The sequence below is a fragment of the Lactuca saligna genome, chromosome 6 (genome assembly GCF_052625555.1).
Source record: "Lactuca saligna cultivar CGN05327 chromosome 6, ASM5262555v1, whole genome shotgun sequence".
In the NCBI taxonomy this organism is placed as follows: domain Eukaryota; kingdom Viridiplantae; phylum Streptophyta; class Magnoliopsida; order Asterales; family Asteraceae; genus Lactuca; species Lactuca saligna.
Window position 1 is genome coordinate 9,548,655 of NC_136422.1, and position 20,393 is coordinate 9,569,047.

The 20,393-nt window shown below is 31.5% G+C and overlaps 1 protein-coding gene and 1 long non-coding RNA gene across 3 annotated transcripts; one reads left to right on the forward strand and one right to left on the reverse strand.

Annotated features, from left to right (window-relative positions):
- The first annotated feature begins 7,613 nt into the window (after positions 1-7,613).
- LOC144999930 (YCF49-like protein) lies at positions 7,614-8,895 on the forward strand. The gene is made up of 4 exons (XM_078959077.1): positions 7,614-8,041; positions 8,186-8,264; positions 8,374-8,442; positions 8,562-8,895. Exons 1-4 carry the CDS (start codon positions 7,710-7,712, stop codon positions 8,667-8,669), a joined length of 588 nt encoding a protein of 195 aa, XP_078815203.1. The 5' UTR covers positions 7,614-7,709; the 3' UTR covers positions 8,670-8,895.
- A 3,391-nt stretch (positions 8,896-12,286) lies between these two features.
- Positions 12,287-13,210, reverse strand: LOC145001336 (uncharacterized). Of its 2 annotated transcripts, XR_013661544.1 has the most exons (3): positions 13,009-13,210; positions 12,624-12,897; positions 12,287-12,466 (listed from the first exon to the last, which is right to left on the reverse strand). It is a non-coding gene; the product is annotated as an uncharacterized LOC145001336 (long non-coding RNA). The 2 variants fall into 2 exon arrangements; XR_013661543.1 differs by lacking the exon at positions 12,287-12,466 and having other exon boundaries at positions 12,522-12,897.
- Between the last annotated feature and the right edge of the window lie 7,183 nt (positions 13,211-20,393).

Below are 20,393 nucleotides of genomic sequence, written 5' to 3' on the forward strand. Positions count from 1 at the left end.
GTCAAAGCCAGTGGGAGTGTAGTAAGCTTCCTCGTTCTATATGTCGATGACATATTACTCATAGGAAACGATGTCCCAACTCTGCAGGAGGTTAAGTCCTGGCTCGAGAAGTGCTTCGATATGAAGGACCTTGGAGAGGCTTCCTATATTTTGGGAATAAGGATAGTAAGAGAAAGAAGTAAGAGACTAATAGGACTTAGTCAGAACACTTACTTAGAGAAGGTACTAAAACGTTTTAGTATGGAAAACTCGAAGAAGGGAGAATTACCGATACAAAGTAGTGCCAAGTTGAGTAAGACTCAAAGTCCGAGTACCGAAGCTGAGATAGCTGAAATGAGCCGAGTTCCATACGCTTCCGCAGTTGGCTCAATCATGTACGCTATGACTTGTACTCGCCCTGATGTAGCCTTTGCTTTGAGCATGGTTAGTAGATATCAAGGGAACCCTTGCAGAGCCCATTGGATTGCGGTGAAGAATATCCTTAAGTACCTTCGGAAGACAAAGGAATGGTTCTTAGTCCTCGGGGGGAGTGATGACTTGAAGGTGCGAGGGTATAGTGATGCCAACTTTCAGACCAACAGGGACAACTACCGTTCACAGTCGGGCTGGGTCTTTACCTTGAATGGAGGAGCAGTGACTTGGAAAAGTTCCAAATAGGAAACCGTAGCTGATTCAACGTGCGAATCAGAGTACATTGCAGCGATCGAAGCGTCGAAGGAGGCAATATGGTTGAAGAACTTCATTGGTGATCTTGGAGTTGTACCTGCCATAAAGGAGCCCATGGAGATTTTATGTGATAATGAAGGAGCGGTTGCCTTGACCAAGGAACCAAGAGATCATGGTAGATCGCGACATATCGACAGAAAATATCACTTTATTAGACATCATGTAGAATAAGGACAACTCGTAGTGAAGAGGATATCATCATAAGATAACCCAGCAGATCCGCTTACGAAGGGACTGAGTAGGGTTAAGCACTTACAACATGCTAGGAGTATTGGGCTGAAGGATGATATTAGCATAGATTAGATAGTAATAGAAACATGTAATAGATAAATGTAATTAACATTTGATGATTAAATAAAGGAGTTTTATTTATAAGTAATGTTACTGTCTTATGTTACTTGTTTAACTATTGTTTCACTTTGCATGTTTTGACTTCCAGGATAATTGAGTTTATTAAGAATAATCGAATTATTCAAATTGTCCACAATCGTTCATATGTCGGAAGTAGATATGAATGAAGATTGTCATGAATAGGTGTGTAGATTGTCTAAATGGTTTTAGACATAGCAAAAGATTGCTGCAATGTTCATGAGTGCTTATGAACCTGTTTTGAGCATTGGAACAAACCCCTGCTTGCTGGAATCACCTTATGGAATATGATAGAAAAAGGGTGATCGCAAGACGATAATATCATATAGTCTTAAAACCTAGATATATGGTTTGTAATTTGTTAATTGATTGTACATTGATAATGCGAAAACGCATTGGTAACTAGATGTTATAAAACGCATTGTTATGTATAGTTGATTAATGAATAAGTAAATGCATATAAGTCGAAGTTTATCTGTAACTTTTATCCTAAGAAGGAAAAAGCGATATCTCGGCCGCTCGATGATTTGATTTGACTTATGTGTCGGGCCCGGTCAGAACTGAATTGATGTGTTCGATTAAGTTCTATGTCAAATAAATCGGAGATCGAGAAACCAAATGCTAGACTAATTATTCCATAAAATTGTCAGCATGATATCTAACAGAGGACTGTACGATCCCTTATCTAAAGGATAAGATTGATTAGATCATAGTTTGATAGCATCGTTGAGAGCTACGATTGCAAATCGGATTGTACTTGTGCGTATAGTTACTAGACTTATCCAAGTGGGAGACTGTTGGAATAGTATCTAAGGCTGCAACTATATTAGGTAAGTATTTGACCCGATTATGCATGGTCCTTTTGGGTTGCCTTCACCATAGCAACTTGACAGGATGATTTATTATGAGAGAATAGATATTATTAATATATTATGAGAATAATATAAGGAATAATAATATTGTTATTTGATTAATATAAGTCATAGATTAATTAGTATTAATTTGGTGACTTAAAGAGATTAATTAAATAAGAGGGTATAAACTGTTAATTGTTTGATAGTTACACTTTGGGCTATGAATCCTTAAGTGATAGGGTTTGGACGATTTCTAGGGCTAGGATAAGCCTCAAAATCGTCCAAGGCATATCTAAGGAAAGGATTAGGATTGCTTACAGTCTAAGTTATCCAATTAGGGTTTAAGGGTGAAACCCTAGGAGCCTTACAAGTATAAATAGACCCCTTGGGATAGGGAAATCGGCACCTCTTCTACAACAAGGAAACCCTGGCCGATTTCCTCCTCTTTCCTCTCTCTCAAATCATTCTCTTTGCTAGTTGGTGTTTGTAAGCCATTAGAGGAGTGACAATTGTGACTCTAAAGCTCTAAGAACAATAAGATCAAACAAGTGTTTCAAGGTAAGCTTCTAACTCTAGTTTTGTATTGTTCTTATACCTAATTAGCTATTAGAAGTCTTGGATTCAATGCATGTTTAATTAGAGAAACCTAGATCCAAGCATTAGGGTTTGTATGTGCACATAGGAATGTTCATATGATCAAAACCCATCAATAAAGTGATAGCATATGCATCTCGGAAATTGAAAGAGCATGAGAAGAACTACCCCACTCATTATTTGGAGTTGGCAATAGTAGTATTCACATTAAAGATATGGAGGCATTATCGTTATGGCACGAAGTGCAAACTCTTCATTGATCATAAAATTCTCCAGTATCTCTTTGATCAAAAGAAATTGAATATGAGGCAACGATGTTGTCTAGAGTTGCTCAAAGATTATGGTTGTGAGATACTTTACCACCTTGGGAAAGCAAACGTCGCAGTTGATGCTCTAAGTCAAAAAGTAAATTTTAAAAGAAAAATGCCAAGAGTGTTAAGAATAGAAATTGTTTTGACGATTGTGGAAAGCATTAAGAAAGCTCAGGAAGAAGCTTTGGAGAAAAATGACCGAAAGGAAGAACGTTTAGGCAAAATGTTGGTATTCGGTACAAATAGTCAAGGATTGAAGGTATTCCAAGATAGGATTTAGGTGTCTAAGATGGGAGGAGTAAGGTATCTTCTATTGGAAGAATCTCCCAAGACCATGTACTCGATTCATCCCTACAACACTAAGATGTATAGGGATCTAAAACCTTACTACTGGTCGCTGATGATGAAGCTTGATGTTGCAAATTATGTGGTAGATTGTGTAACATGTGCGAGAGTTAAAGCACAACATCAGAAACCATATGGGAGTTTAGAGCCTTTAACTGTACCCATATGTAAATGGGAAGACATCACCATGGATTTTGTGACTAAACTACCCAGGACGAAGAACGGTCACGACATGATTTTGGTAGTCGTGGATCGGTTCACAAAGAGTGGACACTTCATAGCAGCCAATGAGATATGGTCTATGGATAAGCTTGCAAATGCTTACGTAAAGGAAGTAGTAAGACTTCACGATGTTCCTTTAACGATTGTATCCGATTGGGATAGTCGTTTCACATCAAGGTTTTGGAGGAGTCTACATGAGGAAATGGGTAAGAAGTTGTGTTTAAGTACAACCTACCATCCGCAGACTGATGGTCAGAGCGAAAGAACGATTCAAACACTAGAAGATATGTTAAGAGCATGTACCCTAGAATTACAAGGTAACTAGGATGAGCATTTACCCCTAGTATAGTTTTGCTACAACAATAATTACCATTCGAGCATTAAGATGGCACCTTATCAAGTACGCCGTTTTGTTGGCTTGAGGCCGGAGAGAAGCCGTTTATGGGTCCCGAAATAGTCCATCAGACTGCTGAAAAGTTAAAAGTAATTAGAAAAAGGATGTTAAGATCGCCAAAAGAGTTATGCTAGCAAAAAGCGACGGTTGATGACATTCGAAGTTGGAGATTCAATATTGCTCAAAGTCTCACCGTGGAAGGGACTTATATGATTTGGAAAGAGATGAAGGTTGAGTCCAAGATTTATTGGACCATTCAAGGTTCTTCAGAGGATTGGGAACCAAGCTTACAAGCTGGAATTTCCAGAAGAACTAGATGATATTCTTAACACTTTCCATATGTGTTATTTGAGGAAGTTTACGGGAGAAGTTCCCGATATAATTCCACTTTCGGAGTTAAGGATGGATGAAAATAAGAGGCTGATCGAAGAGCCTGAGGCAACTGTTGACTGCAAGACAAAGAAGTTGCGACACAAGAGAAGTTGCAACACAAGATGGTCGAATTAGAGCTTGTGCAATGGAAACATATGAATGGGCCAAACCTCACATGGGAAACAGATAGTAACATGATGAGTCACTATCCACATCTGTTTGCTGATGCCTGATTCCGGGACGAAATCATCATAAGGAGGAGAGAATTGTAACGCCCGTGTTTCAGGCTAAGCATTATCATAATGATGTAATATTTAAGGTCAACAATTGTAACCTATTTTGAAGTAATGAAGAGGAATTATTTGAGTATTATGTGATTTATGTGATTTGTGTGCAACATATGTGCTTATAACGATATAATAAAATAAAATTAAAAATATGCGTCAAAAATAGAATGAACATTTCACCCAATATCCTTGAAGAAAATTGAAGTGGTCGTGACAAGGATTCCAGATATATAAAGAACGCTGAAATCCGACTTATAACGAAGAAGTTATAACATGTCGAAGTTTTGCGGCAAACCAGCACGACACCTGGAATTGTAAAAAGTGAATTTACGATAAAAAACTTTTTAGCCTTAGCGATCAAAACAAAAGTTGTATTATACATTAAACTGAGAGCGTGCATAAAAAGAATGTCCAAATCTGAATTTGTATGAGCAAGTTATGATTTTTCTAAGATTTAGCATAGCAGTGCACAACCTGGAAATCGAATTTTAGATCGGTCATTTTTTAGCCAAAATAATCTAAATGTGAAATGAAGATATCGTTAATAGGAGTTCAACAACAAAAAGACAGTAAAAAACGAAGCTCGTATGCGAAATATTTGGGCGAAACTTAGTCCCTACTCTTCGACCGTAGAGAATTCGATATAGATTTGTAAATCTGAGATAAAATGAGAATTAGACGATACAGTCTAAATGGAAGTTATAGTACTTGTAAATACCAACACATGAATATAAAGTACGTCGAGACTAGAGCCCATATGTTAAAGATATGGAAGAAACTTAGTCCCTACTCTTCGAGCACGATAAATTCGATACAACTTTGTAAATCTGAGATAGAATGAGAATTAACCGACGCGGTCTAAATGAAAGTTGTATTACTCATAAATACCAACGCGTGTACTTGCAGCTATTGCTACAATCAAAGTTGATAGCCTACAACCCCTTGTAAGGGTCAAAGTGTTGTAATAGTCGAAGTTTGTATTTAGGGTATTCGAATCTTTCTGTATTTTTATATAATAACTTATAATCTATAAAATTAATCTTATATGAATAATAAACATAAAATATTGGCTGCACATAATTAAAATTTTAATAGTAGATTTTGAGGTTTTGATACAATATTTAGTCTACATAGTATATGATAATATTTTTCATTCAAATGACTAAACACAATTTAAACACTTTAAATCCGTTTAATTAGTTCTTATAAGTAATTATATAAATAAAAAAAAACCTATTTAGTTGTATTAGTTTACTTTTAAATTACATTTAGTCGAAATTTAACTAAATTTGAAGAGTTGTCATATTTTTTTGCAAAGTACTATAATTATACCTAATTTATGAATAAGTCCCAAACTAATTATTTTTTACGAAAAAATATAAACTACCGGTAAAAATAACGATTTCATATTTTTCGTGGTTTACAAGTTTTATTGTTGGCTTGGACGCATTAAAGTCCCATTAGTTTACCTTAATTTACAAATAAGTCACAAAATAAATTTCTTTTACGAAAAAACATGAATTATTGGTAAAAGTGATGATTTGACTATTTTCTATATTTAACACACATTTTACGAGTTTCATTACTGCCTTGAACGCCTAATCATTAAATAAACTAAGGAGATAGATATAACATATTATAAAATGCTACATTTACGGTTTACCGCAAAACTTGATATTCATCTCATTAGTTCATTTTATAATTACACATCCACATCACCAATGGAATCGGCAAAATGTATTTTACCAAGAACAAAAGATATGAAATGAGTCGATGAAATGAATATGTTAGGTTATATAAGATATAGTTAGACAATTTGAAATTTCTTATAAACCTAAAATATGATGAAGTTGTTGCTAGTTTATATAATTATTGTATCTTCGTTGGATGCATTTTATATTCCAAAAAATATACAATGCAACATGATATCAAGTTTTACGGTGGTCATATCATTATATAACCAAACATATACATCTCATTAGTTTATTTAATGATTAGACGTTCATGTCAGCAATGAAATTGATAAAATATGTGTTATAGGGAGAAAAAACTCAAATTATCATTTTTACTGTTAACTTATATTTTTTCATAAATAAATTTTAAGTTGTTGTAAATTATAGTAAAATAATGAGACTTTAATACGGTTAACTCTTTAATAAAACCGGTAAACTGGAAAACAAAATCAAATAATCACTTTTATCGGTAATTTATGTTTTTTCATAAATAAATCTTAACTTATGACTTATTCGTAAATTAAGATAAAATAATATATATATATATATATATATATATATATATATATATATATATATATATATATATATATATAGGTTTATGTTCATTTGAGACCATTCTAATTTTGTGAGACCGTGAAACCAAAATTAAAAATAATTTTAAAATGAAAAATAAATGGAAAAATCCAAAAATTCTTTTTTATAAATATTATTTTCGGAACTTCAATTAACTAAAAAAAAATTAAAAAAATCCCGTTTTTTTTTTGAAAAATACGTGAAATATTCTAATAGAATATTATACTGACATATTGTAAAAAATAATTTTAAAATGCAAAATAAATGTATGTAAAAATTCTTTTTTTAAATATTATTTTTGAAACTTGAATTAACTAAAAAAAATAATTTTTTTTTAAAATACGTGAAATATTCTAATAGAATATTATACTGTACATATTCTAAAAAATAATTTTAAAATTCAAAATAAATGGTAAAATCCAAAAATTGTTTTTTTAAATATTATTTTCGGAACTTGAATTAACTAAAAAAAAATACGTTTCACCGTCTCACAAAAATTGTAAAAGAAAGATATTGGTGAAAGTTCAAAGATTTTGGAAGTAATCAAGTTATGGGGTTGAAGTTTAAGAACCTTAGGCAATTACATTGTAAATACGATACAAACCGATGTAGTATTATGAAGTTAGGTACCTAAGCTTATATAAGGTTGTTAGGTATATTCACTTTACCCTATATATATATATATATATATATATATATATATATATATATATATATATATATATATATATATATATATATATATATATATATATATATTTTCCTTCTATAAATAACTTTTAAATAATAATTTTTTATTTTTGTTTTGTTTCATAAGCACGTATAGAAACGGAAAAAGAAAGAACGGCATAGAAAATGGTTGGTCATTTTATCATCAAAAAACCTCCTATCTTCTTGATCAAATCGCTAAACTCTTCATCTCTAACATGACAATTCTTCAAACATTACCATTCTTTCCAAACCCCCTTTCTTTCTCTCCTCAAAATCCCCAAAAACCGCTAAACCCCAAATCTTGTAACCCTAACACCCATCATGCGAAGATCGCAACGAACTTCCCAATTTGCAAAAAGCTCGATAACAAGAAAACGATGGCAGCTCTAATCGGAACTGGGGTCGCCCTAACAACTCCTCTTTTAATGGGTGCTACTGCTGTAGCTGCTGAGTTGCCATTGTTGGGTTCGTCCCTGCAACTCGTGGAACCCTCCAATGCTCTCTCATTACCCACTTGGGCAATCCATGTTTCAAGCGTCGTCGAATGGTAACTTAACTGTTCATTTGTTTGCTGATGGATACTTTGGTATTCTGTAACGAGTCCAACCTAGCTTTTAATTTCTAATTTCAAGCCTATTCCTTTAGTGTATCTCCATGGTTTGTGATTTTGCTCATTTCCCGAATTTCGAAGGATTACAGCAATGATTCTAGTATGGCAATATGGGGAGAAATCTGGATATGAGTCTTGGAAGGGGCTTTCATGGGGTATGGTGAGTTATTATCAATCCAAACTCCCTTTATTTGCAATTAGTTCACTCATTTTGAGTCCCCCATTGTTGTATGATATGTACACATAACATAACGAGTAAATTACATCAGGTGCCTTTACTAGGAGGAGCATTTTGTGCGTGTACTTGGCATTTCTTTTATAACTCGGAATCACTAGAGGTAACATTTTAATTGAATTTAAAACGCATTCATATTCATATACAATTCATTGTGTTTAAATTGTTCTATGAGTAGAAAGAAAGTCACGAACTTTCATCAAATTTCAATACAAATTATAGGTTTTGGTTGCAATCCAAGGGGCATTAACGGTTATTGGCAATGCTACAATGTGCATAGCTGCATACCGAATCTATAAATCATCACAAGAAAGATCCATTGATACATAAGCATCTGTAATTCTGTATCTTGTTCATTGTGTTTTCCCTCAACATGTGTTACATTTATAGATTAGTCAAAAAAATCAACCCCAACTTCCATTTTTTAAACTTGTTCTTGAAATCTTATTAAGATGATCAGAAAGTGTTTGAAGTGTAATCTTTATAGAAAGCAGTTGTAAATGCTATTAAATTCTACTGATTTATATATTTGAAATGTTTATTGGGTATTTTTGAATTTGTTTGAGTTGATAATCATTTAGTGAAAATGTCTTGATAAATTGGGTTCTTAGGCCATTGACTTCTGTTATGTATCATGAGAAAATTAGAGACTCCGAATCTAGAAAGTCCCTTAGATGACTATCTGTATACATAGCATATATAATTGTATCCAACAAATGTCTATAAATATTAAGTGGTAATGTTGTACACAATATATTAAATAGACAAATGCCTACAATGGTGGATAATAGTCTAGTACGTGATAATATACGTGTGTAAAAATTGAATGTTATGTGGCGTCCACGGTGACATTCAATTATTACATTTAGGTATATCTGGTGTCGACATTGTGTTTATTATGAGTCCGTGACATTTGATATGACATAATTACATGATTGAAATGCATTTTAATGATGTAATAAGAACAAAATAAAAGTTAACGATTCATCGAATACAATTAAAAGATAAAAAAAGAGAAAATTGTATCTTATACGTGATCTATGATGGGAGCCTAGTGGTTGAGGTGCGAAATTTCACATATGAAGTTTGGATGCTGGTACACCCAAAATATGGTTAGTGTTTTGCAATTGACCTCTCACGTAGGCCTTGGGGCGGGTTGATGTGAGGCTTGGAAATAGGTCTAGATACAAATTTCCTTTATAACTAAAACACAAAACATGAAGCAAAATCTAAGTTAGGTCTTGGAAATAGGTTAGGATCTGAATTTCCTCCTTGATCAAGTGTGAAATAATAGTTACATCTAATGTGAGGGAGAGGATGTTGATGAAGTAGGGATACTCAGCTAAAGTAAGCTAACGGGAAGGTTGTTTCAACTTTCATCAAAGGTTCATGAAGTAATGACATTTAAGCCCCGTTTTATAAAAATATTTCCAAGTCTAAACAAAACTTTCTGGTTGAATGGACCGCAAAGACTGTTTGATTTGCACAAAAAAAGACATATTTCTCAGTAAGATATGTCTTTCCTAGAAAACCTCAAAACCACATCTTTTTAGCTGAATGGGTCGGAAATACAGTTATGCTCCAAACCTTGCCTATTTCTTTCTTTCTTGGATTATTAATTTATTTTTAAATAATTTTTTAATTTCTTTTTTATTGTATTGTTTCTTTTTTATTGGAAATTAATATATATGAATAAATATTATTTTTAATATAATATTATATATTAATAAATATTATTTTTGGATTATTAATTTCTTTTAAATAACTTTTTTTAATTTCCTTTTTATGGATTAATTTTTTTATTGGATTATTATATATTAACAAATATTATTTATAATATATAATATTTATATATTAATAAATATTACTTTATTAGATTATTAATGTTTTAATTCATTTTTATTCTATTAATTTTTTGTTGAACAACACCACTATCATTCTAATTTATTTAAAAAAATATCATCCATCCCACACCTATCAGATATAAACTGGGTCAAGGATTACACGTTGAGTTTTTAAATGATTATTATGTAATTTTGATTTTGTATGATAATTTATATGTTTTTATAATTATTCAGCAATTTCATCAATCATAATATAGAAGAATCTGATAATATGATCATTTTTCATCATTCATCACAATCAATCAGATTTATAATGAAACAACATGGTTTATTTTTCGATCAGAAAACTTTCTCAAATAGCAACTATCAAACGAAACCTTAGTTAATCTAATGACTTAATTAATGACTTAATTAGACACATTGAGTTGGGTTATTGTATGTGATGGAAGCATTATAAAGACCAGGGCCTGGCAGCCGATTGGGCCCAATTATTTGCCAAAGCGCCTGCCTCATTTATGTGCTGGGTGTTCAATTCTTGCTTTGCTTTTTTTTTCTTCATTAAATTAGTTTAGTTTTTTTTTTTTAATAATTATATTATTATTTTTTTATAAGGCCCACAAACGTTAGTTTTCTTTATTTATGAATAATGAACTTATTTTGATAAGGCCCACAAACGTCAATTTAGTCTTGGTTTTGTTTCTTTACTTTCTTAAATGATGTGAGTCCAAGTTTAAGCATTAACAATTTTTTTTGTCAAATTTGATTTGATTGGAATTCATTCTTTACATAAATTCAAGATAACAATAACTCTGTCCTCTACTTGTTTATATATATATATATATATATAAACTCATATTTCTAGGCCTTTTATTTGTTTATTCATTTTTTTTTTTGCCACGGATCCCAAATATGTTTAACTGGTCTGATAAACACCCATAATTTTGATGTGCCAATCTTAGGCAAATAAGACATCATTTTTGTTATTATTCTTCATTGGGTATGTAGTTTTGCCTATGAGATAATTCCCATAGACTTTAGGTAGATACCAAATTCACATATTTGGGTCTGTTTGGTAAAAATAAATTATCATTTTGTAATTTAGTGTTTTGTAGGGAGTGTGATTGAATCCAAAAGTGATCAACGGTTGATCGAAGAATAAGAACACTTAGTTTCCGAAGGTCTGTAAAGTCGTTGATTGGATTGAATAAATGATGAAGCGTACAAGAGAATTATACTGGTCTGATAACCTAACTAACTATGACGAAATTATGGAAAACACATCTTAAAACGTACACTCACCCTGTTATGTTACATGTTATGGCATATAATATAGTTGTACTTGAAACACAATTTTTTCATTTTGAACACCAAATTTTATTGAAACAACCTAGCAAGATGCTAGGTAACAATTACAAGAAATCAACCTATATTTAAAGCCAATGACGGGTTTGTTGTCCGAAATGACCGAATATAGTTTCAACTTAGTTATTTTACTCGAAATCCAGAAATACAAGACCATAATAATGCTATGATAAATAGTACATTTTCATCGATGTAACCTACCTACACGAAAAGCTTTTCACCCCAACATTTTTAAAGCAGCGACATATGGTATCTTTTCATGCTTTAACCGTACACACGTAAATTATTACTTAGCCACGAGGCCAGCTATCGGGATTATTTTCCGACAGAAAGAGGATTACTTTGGGAACTAGGGTCGTTTCTTACCAATTTATGTTCACTTTTAGGAACTAGTGTCCTTCTTTCTTACCAATTTATGCTCCTTTCGTTGAGTAAAACCATTGTATGTGGGTAATCAAATAATCATTTATATAGAACAACCATAACATGTATAATATATATGTTGTATAACGACTATTGTAAATGAAGTGCTTTTTTTTTTTGTTGAAGTGATAGAACATAATGTATAAGATACATAAGGGTATCTAATGCTTTGATTTGTGCATACACACCAACAAAGAGAATCATCGACTTTATTTGATATGATGAAACAAGAATTAGGTTCTCGATTTCCATGAAAGTAGAAAATAAGGTCAATGCGTTGGGATTCTCGTTCTTTCTAAATTACTTTTAGACTTGAGATTAAAGAATTAATATGATAATAAACTCATGGTAGAAATGTCAAGCACGGGATACAACCTTCAAAATTTGAGTTTATTATGTTGTAGCATCTAATAGAAGGGTAGTACAAAGTTTAGGTTTTTATATTCTCACACGTGATAAGAAGCTTCAGTTCCCACCATTAGGGGCTCGAGGGTTGACCTTTTATAAAAAGAAAAAAAAAAAAGAATCTCCATCAAAATATGAAAGCTTGAGATACATATTTGTAGCATATTAGAATCTAACAATAGAAATGGTACAAAATGTTAAGAATAGGGTACAACCTTACATCCATAGTAGATAACTAAACTCATTTTACCTTGTACTAAACAGCCTTCCATTAGATGCTGCATCATTATAATCAAGAATTCTAGCAAATTGATAGGGAGAAAGAGTCCTTTCCTTGAAATGATCAAAGGTTGAACCTTTTGTTCTCCAAAAGAGATAATAAAGCAAGATTTTCTTGATGAAGTATGGTGGCTTTATTCCTCAGCCTCTCATTCTCTTCCAAAATGCTCATGTTCTCCATGTACAACTTCAAGTTCTTCAACTCCATCTCTTGTTTGATTTTTTCTTCAATGAACTTATCAACCCTAAAACACACAAAAGAAAGAAAGCCACACTCAAATAAGATTATTAATCCTATTGATAGAAAGAAGATAAACGTTAACAAGACCCACAAAAAGCATATAATATATATGTACCTGTTAAGCCTATGTATTCGAACCTGATTCCTCATACGAAACTTGGTTTGCTTTGATTTTGTTTTTTGAGTGTGGAAATGGTACGAAGGTGGTGACATGCATTCTGTGGTATTGCTAGTACACATGTTCACTTATAGCTTTTGAGAAATTCCTATATCGAATGAGTAAGATGCGAGTGTTAACATACACATATATGAGAAATTCCTATATTAAATGAGTAAGATGCAAGTGTATATATACACATATATGTTACATACAAAAGGAGAGCGCGCGCCCCTCGGTCAAGAAATTCAATGATGACGAGGGGGTTTCATGATTGAAAAAAGAAAGAACCCAACAAGTATCATATTCTATGGACAAGAGAGAAAAGCCCAAGAACATGGAAACCTTTTTTCTTCATCCTAACATTTCATTTCAATTCATTTGCTATTTTTGGTACATTCTTACAATCAATACATATTTGTGGAGTAAGTATCGATTTATGACAAATTACAACATCATTTTGTGAACATTTATCTTATATATGGTTGATATATATTTTGATTGAATGTTTTACATTGCTATTACCTTTTGTATATTGATGCCACCTTGCTAAAGATCTCGTCTTTTTGTTAGTGCACGTAGGGTGTCTATAGCACTGTAATATTATTGTATTAGTTCGCTGGCAAACAACATAGAAAAATATGTCATCGATAAGTGAAGAATGAGTTTTAAAGATTGTAGATTTATAGGAATAATCTATTGTAATAAACAAACAGAAGTTGTAATGAAATTATACTGGTCTAGTTGTATATAATTAATATTCATATTTTCAGAAAAGTAATAATTATATCCCACAAACTATTTTTAAATCAGTATTGATTTATTTTTCTAGTCAATACTTTACTACCATTGAAGTAATCAAATTTTACTAATACTAATCAAATACAAAAATAATAACTTTATAAACCTGCAAAAGAATACTGAAATTTTTTGGACAACGCAATCATGTTTTGGTATAAATTTAATAATATATGATTTTTTAAAATTAAAAAAAAAATGTATATAATAAAAAGAATAAATAACTAAAAGGACCATATAGTATATATAGTAAAAATTACAAGTTCGGTCTAAGTTTCATTATAATTACATGGATAATTCTCGTGATATATATTTGTTGTCAGTTTCGTGTTGATCCATTTATATACCTAAGCGTTAAAGTGTTCATTTTTTTTCTAAAATGACCATTTTGTTTTTGTACTAAACCGAAAAATGCAATATATCAAAAGAATATAAGTTTTTAACAAAAATAGAATTTTTTTTCATAAAGAAGTACGAATAATTTTGGAGAATATATATATATATATATATATATATATATATATATATATATATATATATATATATATATATATATATATATATATATATATATATATATATATATATATATATATATATATATATATATATATATATATATAGGTTCAGGTTCATTTGAGACCATTCTAATTTTGTGAAACCATAAGACCAAATTTAAAAATAATTTTAAAATGCAAAATAAATGGAAAAATCCAAAAATTCTTTTTTTAAATATTATTTTCGGAACTTCAATTAACTAAAAAAATAAAAAATAAAATAAAATAAATAAAAAAATATCCCCTTTTTTTTTTTTTTGAAAAATACGTGAAATAATATAAATAAAATATTACACTGACATATTCTAAAAAATAATTTTAAGATGCAAAATAAATGAAAAAGTGTAAAAATTCTTTTTTTAAATATTATTTTCGGAACTTGAATTAACTAAAAAAATAAAAAAATAAAAAAAAATTATATTTTTTTTAAATACGTGAAATATTCTAAATAGAATATTACACTGTACATATTCTAAAAATAATTTTAAAATGCAAAATAAATGAAAAAATTAAAAAATTCTTTTTTTAAATATTATTTTCGGAACTTGAATTAACTAAAAAAAATTTTAAAAAAAATAAAAAAATACGTCTCACAGTCTCACAAAATTAGGTCGTCTCACATTAACCTAACTATATATATATATATATATATATATATATATATATATATATATATATATATATATATATATATATATAGGTGGGTTCAATTGAGAAAATAAAAAAATGTTGAAAATGGGATAATCATTCTCAACCACTCATTTAATCTAAGCATAAAAAACACGGTGACAAACTTGTAAATATGTTAATAACCTTCAATATCAAATACGTAATTATAGAGAATTCGATAACAGTTCGTTCATCCTCAAAATTGCTCCTCCAACCTTCAACAATAATCCAGATTTCTTCAACTAAACCATCATCAATGTCATTCGGTGTTAATCAATCATCAATATTCGTAGCTGGGAGGTTCGCCGTTCAAGACAAATTCGTAACCCAAATTCATCAATTTCTTCGATTTGTTAGAGTTCATAATGGATTTGGAACTGGAATTTCCCAGATTCGCAAACGAAATCAGTTGGAATCGGAAGTTCTTCGATGTTCATGAAATTGGAATCGGAGTTCTTGACTCGCAGTCACGGTCAACATTGAAGGACTCAAAATCGGTACTCACAGGTTCCCAATCGGATTTTCGGAAATCAAAATCAAAATGAGAAATCGATCAAACATAGGTATCGCATCTGAAGTCGAAATCGGAAGTATATGATGATTTGGAATTGACAACTTGATGTTTTTAACATTTTTAAAATAGTTAACCTATATGAACTCTAACTATTTGATGAAATGCATAAACTAAATTACCACGTTATATTCATATATGAATATATATTGTCACCTGAATCAATATATGATTATTAAAACAAAAAAACGAATATACAAGTCTGTATGTTATTCATATGTGAATAACATAACATATAAAAATTATACATATTTGTGAAAACATATTGTAATATTTATATGTGAATATAGTGTGTAATATTCATAAGTGAATATATCATTTAATATTCACAAGTGAATATACTATGTATTATTCATATGTGATATACCTAAGGATGGCAATATAACCCGACCCGTTGGGGAACCCGATTAACCCGCCCCGATTGGGGATGGGTATTCCCCGCAAAATCAGGTAACGGGTATGGGGTCGGGGATCCCCGTATGACAAAAAGTAAGGATGGGGACGGGGACGGGTATGCTATTCCCCAACCCGCCCCTCCCCCGATTATATTATACCCACATATACATATAATATATTAGTGTTAGTATATATCAATTCATTATAGATAGGGCTGTAAACGAACTGAACATTCGGCGAACCATTCGTGAACTGTTCGGCGGGAAGTTCGTTTATGTTCGTTTATTTAATAAACGAACGAACATGAACAGAAATTATGGTTCGTTTAGTTAAATGAACGAACATGAACAATGGTCTCGTTCGTTCATTTATGTTCGTGAACGTTTGTTTACGATGTTCATTTACGTTCGTTTATGTTCGTTCGTTTAAGTTTATTTATATTCATCTATATTCAGTTATTTTTTATTATATTGCTATATTATATGTTCGTTTATGTTCATATATGTTTAATTGTGTTTTTTTATCTTTGTTCGTTTATGTTTGTTCGTTTATGTTCGTTTAGCATGTTCACGAACATAAATGAACGAACATGAACAAAGTAACTTGTTAAACGAACGAACATGAACAAGAAAATCTTGTTCGTTTATCCGTTTGTGTTCGTTTGTTGTTTGGCTAACTTAAACGACCGAACATGAACAAGACCTTGTTCGTGTTCGTTTGGTTCGTTTACAACCCTAATTATAGATATAAATGTTATATACTTTAAGTGAAATACGCCCATGACCGACTGACCATGCATTCGATTCACGAAACAGGGTTAGGCTATTGGTAATTCCTAATATCTCGCATATTCCGATTTCCAATCACGTCATGATCAATTGATCATCTGTCGATTCGCTTCATCGCTTGGGCTTAGGCGATTGGCGACTACCGAGTGACGATTCGTGAGACCCACGAGACTGTGAGACCGTCTCACAGATTGCAATTTGCGAGAAACCGAGAGTGAGATAGACGAGATTGTGATTTGCGACTTCATTACCTTAATCATGCATTCGTTCGTGTACCGTTACAACCTTAGTTACAACCTTAGTTCAATTGCAATTTGTGACTTCATTACTTCAATCGGCGCTCGGCAGGTCACTCACGAGTCACGAAACAGGGTTACTGGGTTACCTATCACAGCCTTAGTTACAGGTTAGCGACTTTTTTTCTCCTTACTGGCTTACTCCAATCGTACTTCTCAATTCTCATCTTTTGTTTGACATGATTTGCATTACAGGGAATTTAGGATGTTGTTGTGCAGATTATTCTCAATACACCATTCCAAATATGTGTTTATGATTTTCCAATTTGATATTATTATGTAGAGTGCAGACTTTGTGATGTTCATACTCTGTTTTTTAGATTTTGGATGATGATGATGAATTTATGTTTATAATCAATGTTTTTGTGTATATTGTATGATGTTTAGACTATATTTGATGTTACAAATTGTGTTTTTTTTTTTTTGTAGGTTTAGATGGCTACCCCAGAAAATGATAAACAACCAACCATGAATGATGAAGATGAACTTTAGGACAATGAACAAGAAGCTGTAGAAAATAATGAACAAGAAGTTGTAGAAAATAATCCTAAAAAAAGGTTCAAATCCGCTGCTTGGAACCATTTTGATCTGATTTTTGTTGATGGTGTTCGTAGATGGGCGAAGTGCGTACATTGCAAGAAACAAATGACTGGTAGATCCAATGATGGAACAACACATTTGAAAGATCATTACAGGATACATGTTCGCAAAAATACAAGAGATATTAGGCAACATATATTGGTTTAAGGATAAAAAACTATTGATGGTAAAGCTTATATGAGTAAATATTCATTTGATGCTGAAGTGTCTAGAGATGAACTAGCAAAGATGATTATAATTCATGATTACCCACTCTCCATTGTTAAACATTATGGTTTTCGAAAGTATACCGAAAGTCTTCAACCTTTATTTAAGGTGCCTTGTCGTAATACAGTCAAGGGCGATATAATGAAGGTATACGAAGATAAAAAAAATGTCATATCTTGAAATGTTTTGAAGAGAATGCTAGTAGGATTGCTCTCACGTCTGATATGTGGACAACAAGTAACCAAAAGAAAGGTTACATGGCAATCACAACACATTATATATATGTCAACTGGAAGTTACAAAATCAAATTATGAGGTATTTACTATAACTAATATTATTATTTGTAAGTTATATTTGATGAAGTTTGTAAGTGTTGTATTTTGTTTAATGCAGCTTTATACATGTGCCATCTCCACACACTGCTGATGCATTGTCACAAGCTATGATGGAATGCTTTTTGGAGTGGAACATTGACAACAAGTTGTCAACATTAACACTTGACAATTGTTCAACAAATGATGCCATCGTCGACAAGCTTTTAGGTACGCTTACTACTTTATCGCTAATTTTGAAGGGGGGAATATTTCATATGCGAGTTGTGCGTATATAATTAATCTTATTGTGCAAGATGGATTTTCTGTGATTGCCAATGCAATTGAAAATGTTAGGAATAGTGTCTCCTATTAGACAAGTTCTCCTAAAAGAATACAAGATTTTAGATTTTTTGCTCGGCAAGTGGGTGTTAATTGCCAAATAGAGTTACTTCTTGATTGCAAAACAAGATGGAATTCCATTTATATGATGTTGAGTGTTGCTTTGGAGTACAAAGAAGTTTTTAGCCGTCTGAGCAAAAAAGATAAACATTATGTTTGTTTGCCTAGTGAAGATGAATGGAATATGGCATCAAATGTTTGTGAAAAACTGAAATTGTTCTATCAAGTGACTGAAAAATTTTCTGGTACCAAATATCCCACATCAAACATATTCTTCCCTTTAATTTGTGACATGAAACTATCATTGTTGAGTTGTAGCGTATCAGATAATAATGTTATTAAGTCTATGGCATCAACTATGTTGACCAAATTTGAGAAGTATTGGAATGTAATACATAATGTTATGAGTGTAGCAATTGTCTTAGACCCCAGGTATAAGTTAAAGTTGATCAATTATTTCTTTCCAAAGTTATATGGGAATGAAGCAAGAGGTGAGATTATGCAAGTACGCAACATAATTACTGAGTTATTTGAAGAGTATAAAAAGAAACATAATGCAAAACAAGGAGCTTCTTGGAAACGACAATGTGAAACAAACGTCTTTGAGGGAAGGGGTTCTACTTTAAGCAAATCAACATGGGAGTTGGATTTCGAGAATATGCGCTTTCTGAGGATGATGGATTGGAAAAAACTGAGTTGGATGGTTATTTAGCTGAGAAGTTGTTACCGAATGAGGAGGGCTTTGCATATTAATGTGTTGGAAGTGTAATGGTTCTAAGTTTCCAATATTACAGAAGATTGCTAGAGATATCTTAGCCATTCCAATTTCTTCAGTTGCTTCGGAATCAGCTTTTAGCATGAGCGGGAATAAAGTGACAAAACAACGTAACCGACTCAAAGCGGAAACAGTTGGGGCATTAATGTATAGCCAAAGTTGGTTACGGAAAGAACTTTAAGGTAAATTTTTAAAAGATATATCAATTGTTATATCATACTTGTGTATAAATATTATTTTTTCTAAAAATAAGCTCTATATGTTTCAGGTAAAAAGCAAGGAGAACCAAAGGCTTTTGACCAGACAGATGCATATGATGAGGATGTTAAGTAATTTTCAAAGAAATAGAACCAAAGACTTGAAATTTATTTTGTTTAATCATGTTCTCGTTTTGATGGTTGTTAAATTTTATGATCGATGAAAACAATCTAATTATGAGATATGGTTTTGATAGTGTATTAAACTTGATTATTTTTTGTGGCTTAAGTTAATTTATTATGACATATGGTTTTGAACTTTTGATAGCACGGGGATGGGTCGGGGATAAGCCCAAAATCTAAAGGGGAGGGGATTAGATTCCCCGCCTCCGTTGGGGATGGGGATGGGGATGGGGATAAGGTTATAAACTCGGGGATGGGGATGGGGATGGTAAACCCGTCCCATCTCCACCCCATTGTCATCCCTAAATATATAATGTAATACTATGTAATATTCAGATATGAAAATATTATCTAATATTCATAAGTGAATATATCATCTAATATTCACAAGTGAATATACTATATAATATTCACAAGTGAATAAATCGTCAAATATCTGAATATAAATATATTATGTTTAGTATATGTTATATCCATATATGAATGATACTTAAAATGTATTTAAAAAAAATCATAGTTTTTATTCATAAATGAATAACGAATGAACTGTAGTAAAAATCAGATTCATTTTTATTTACTTATGAATAATGAT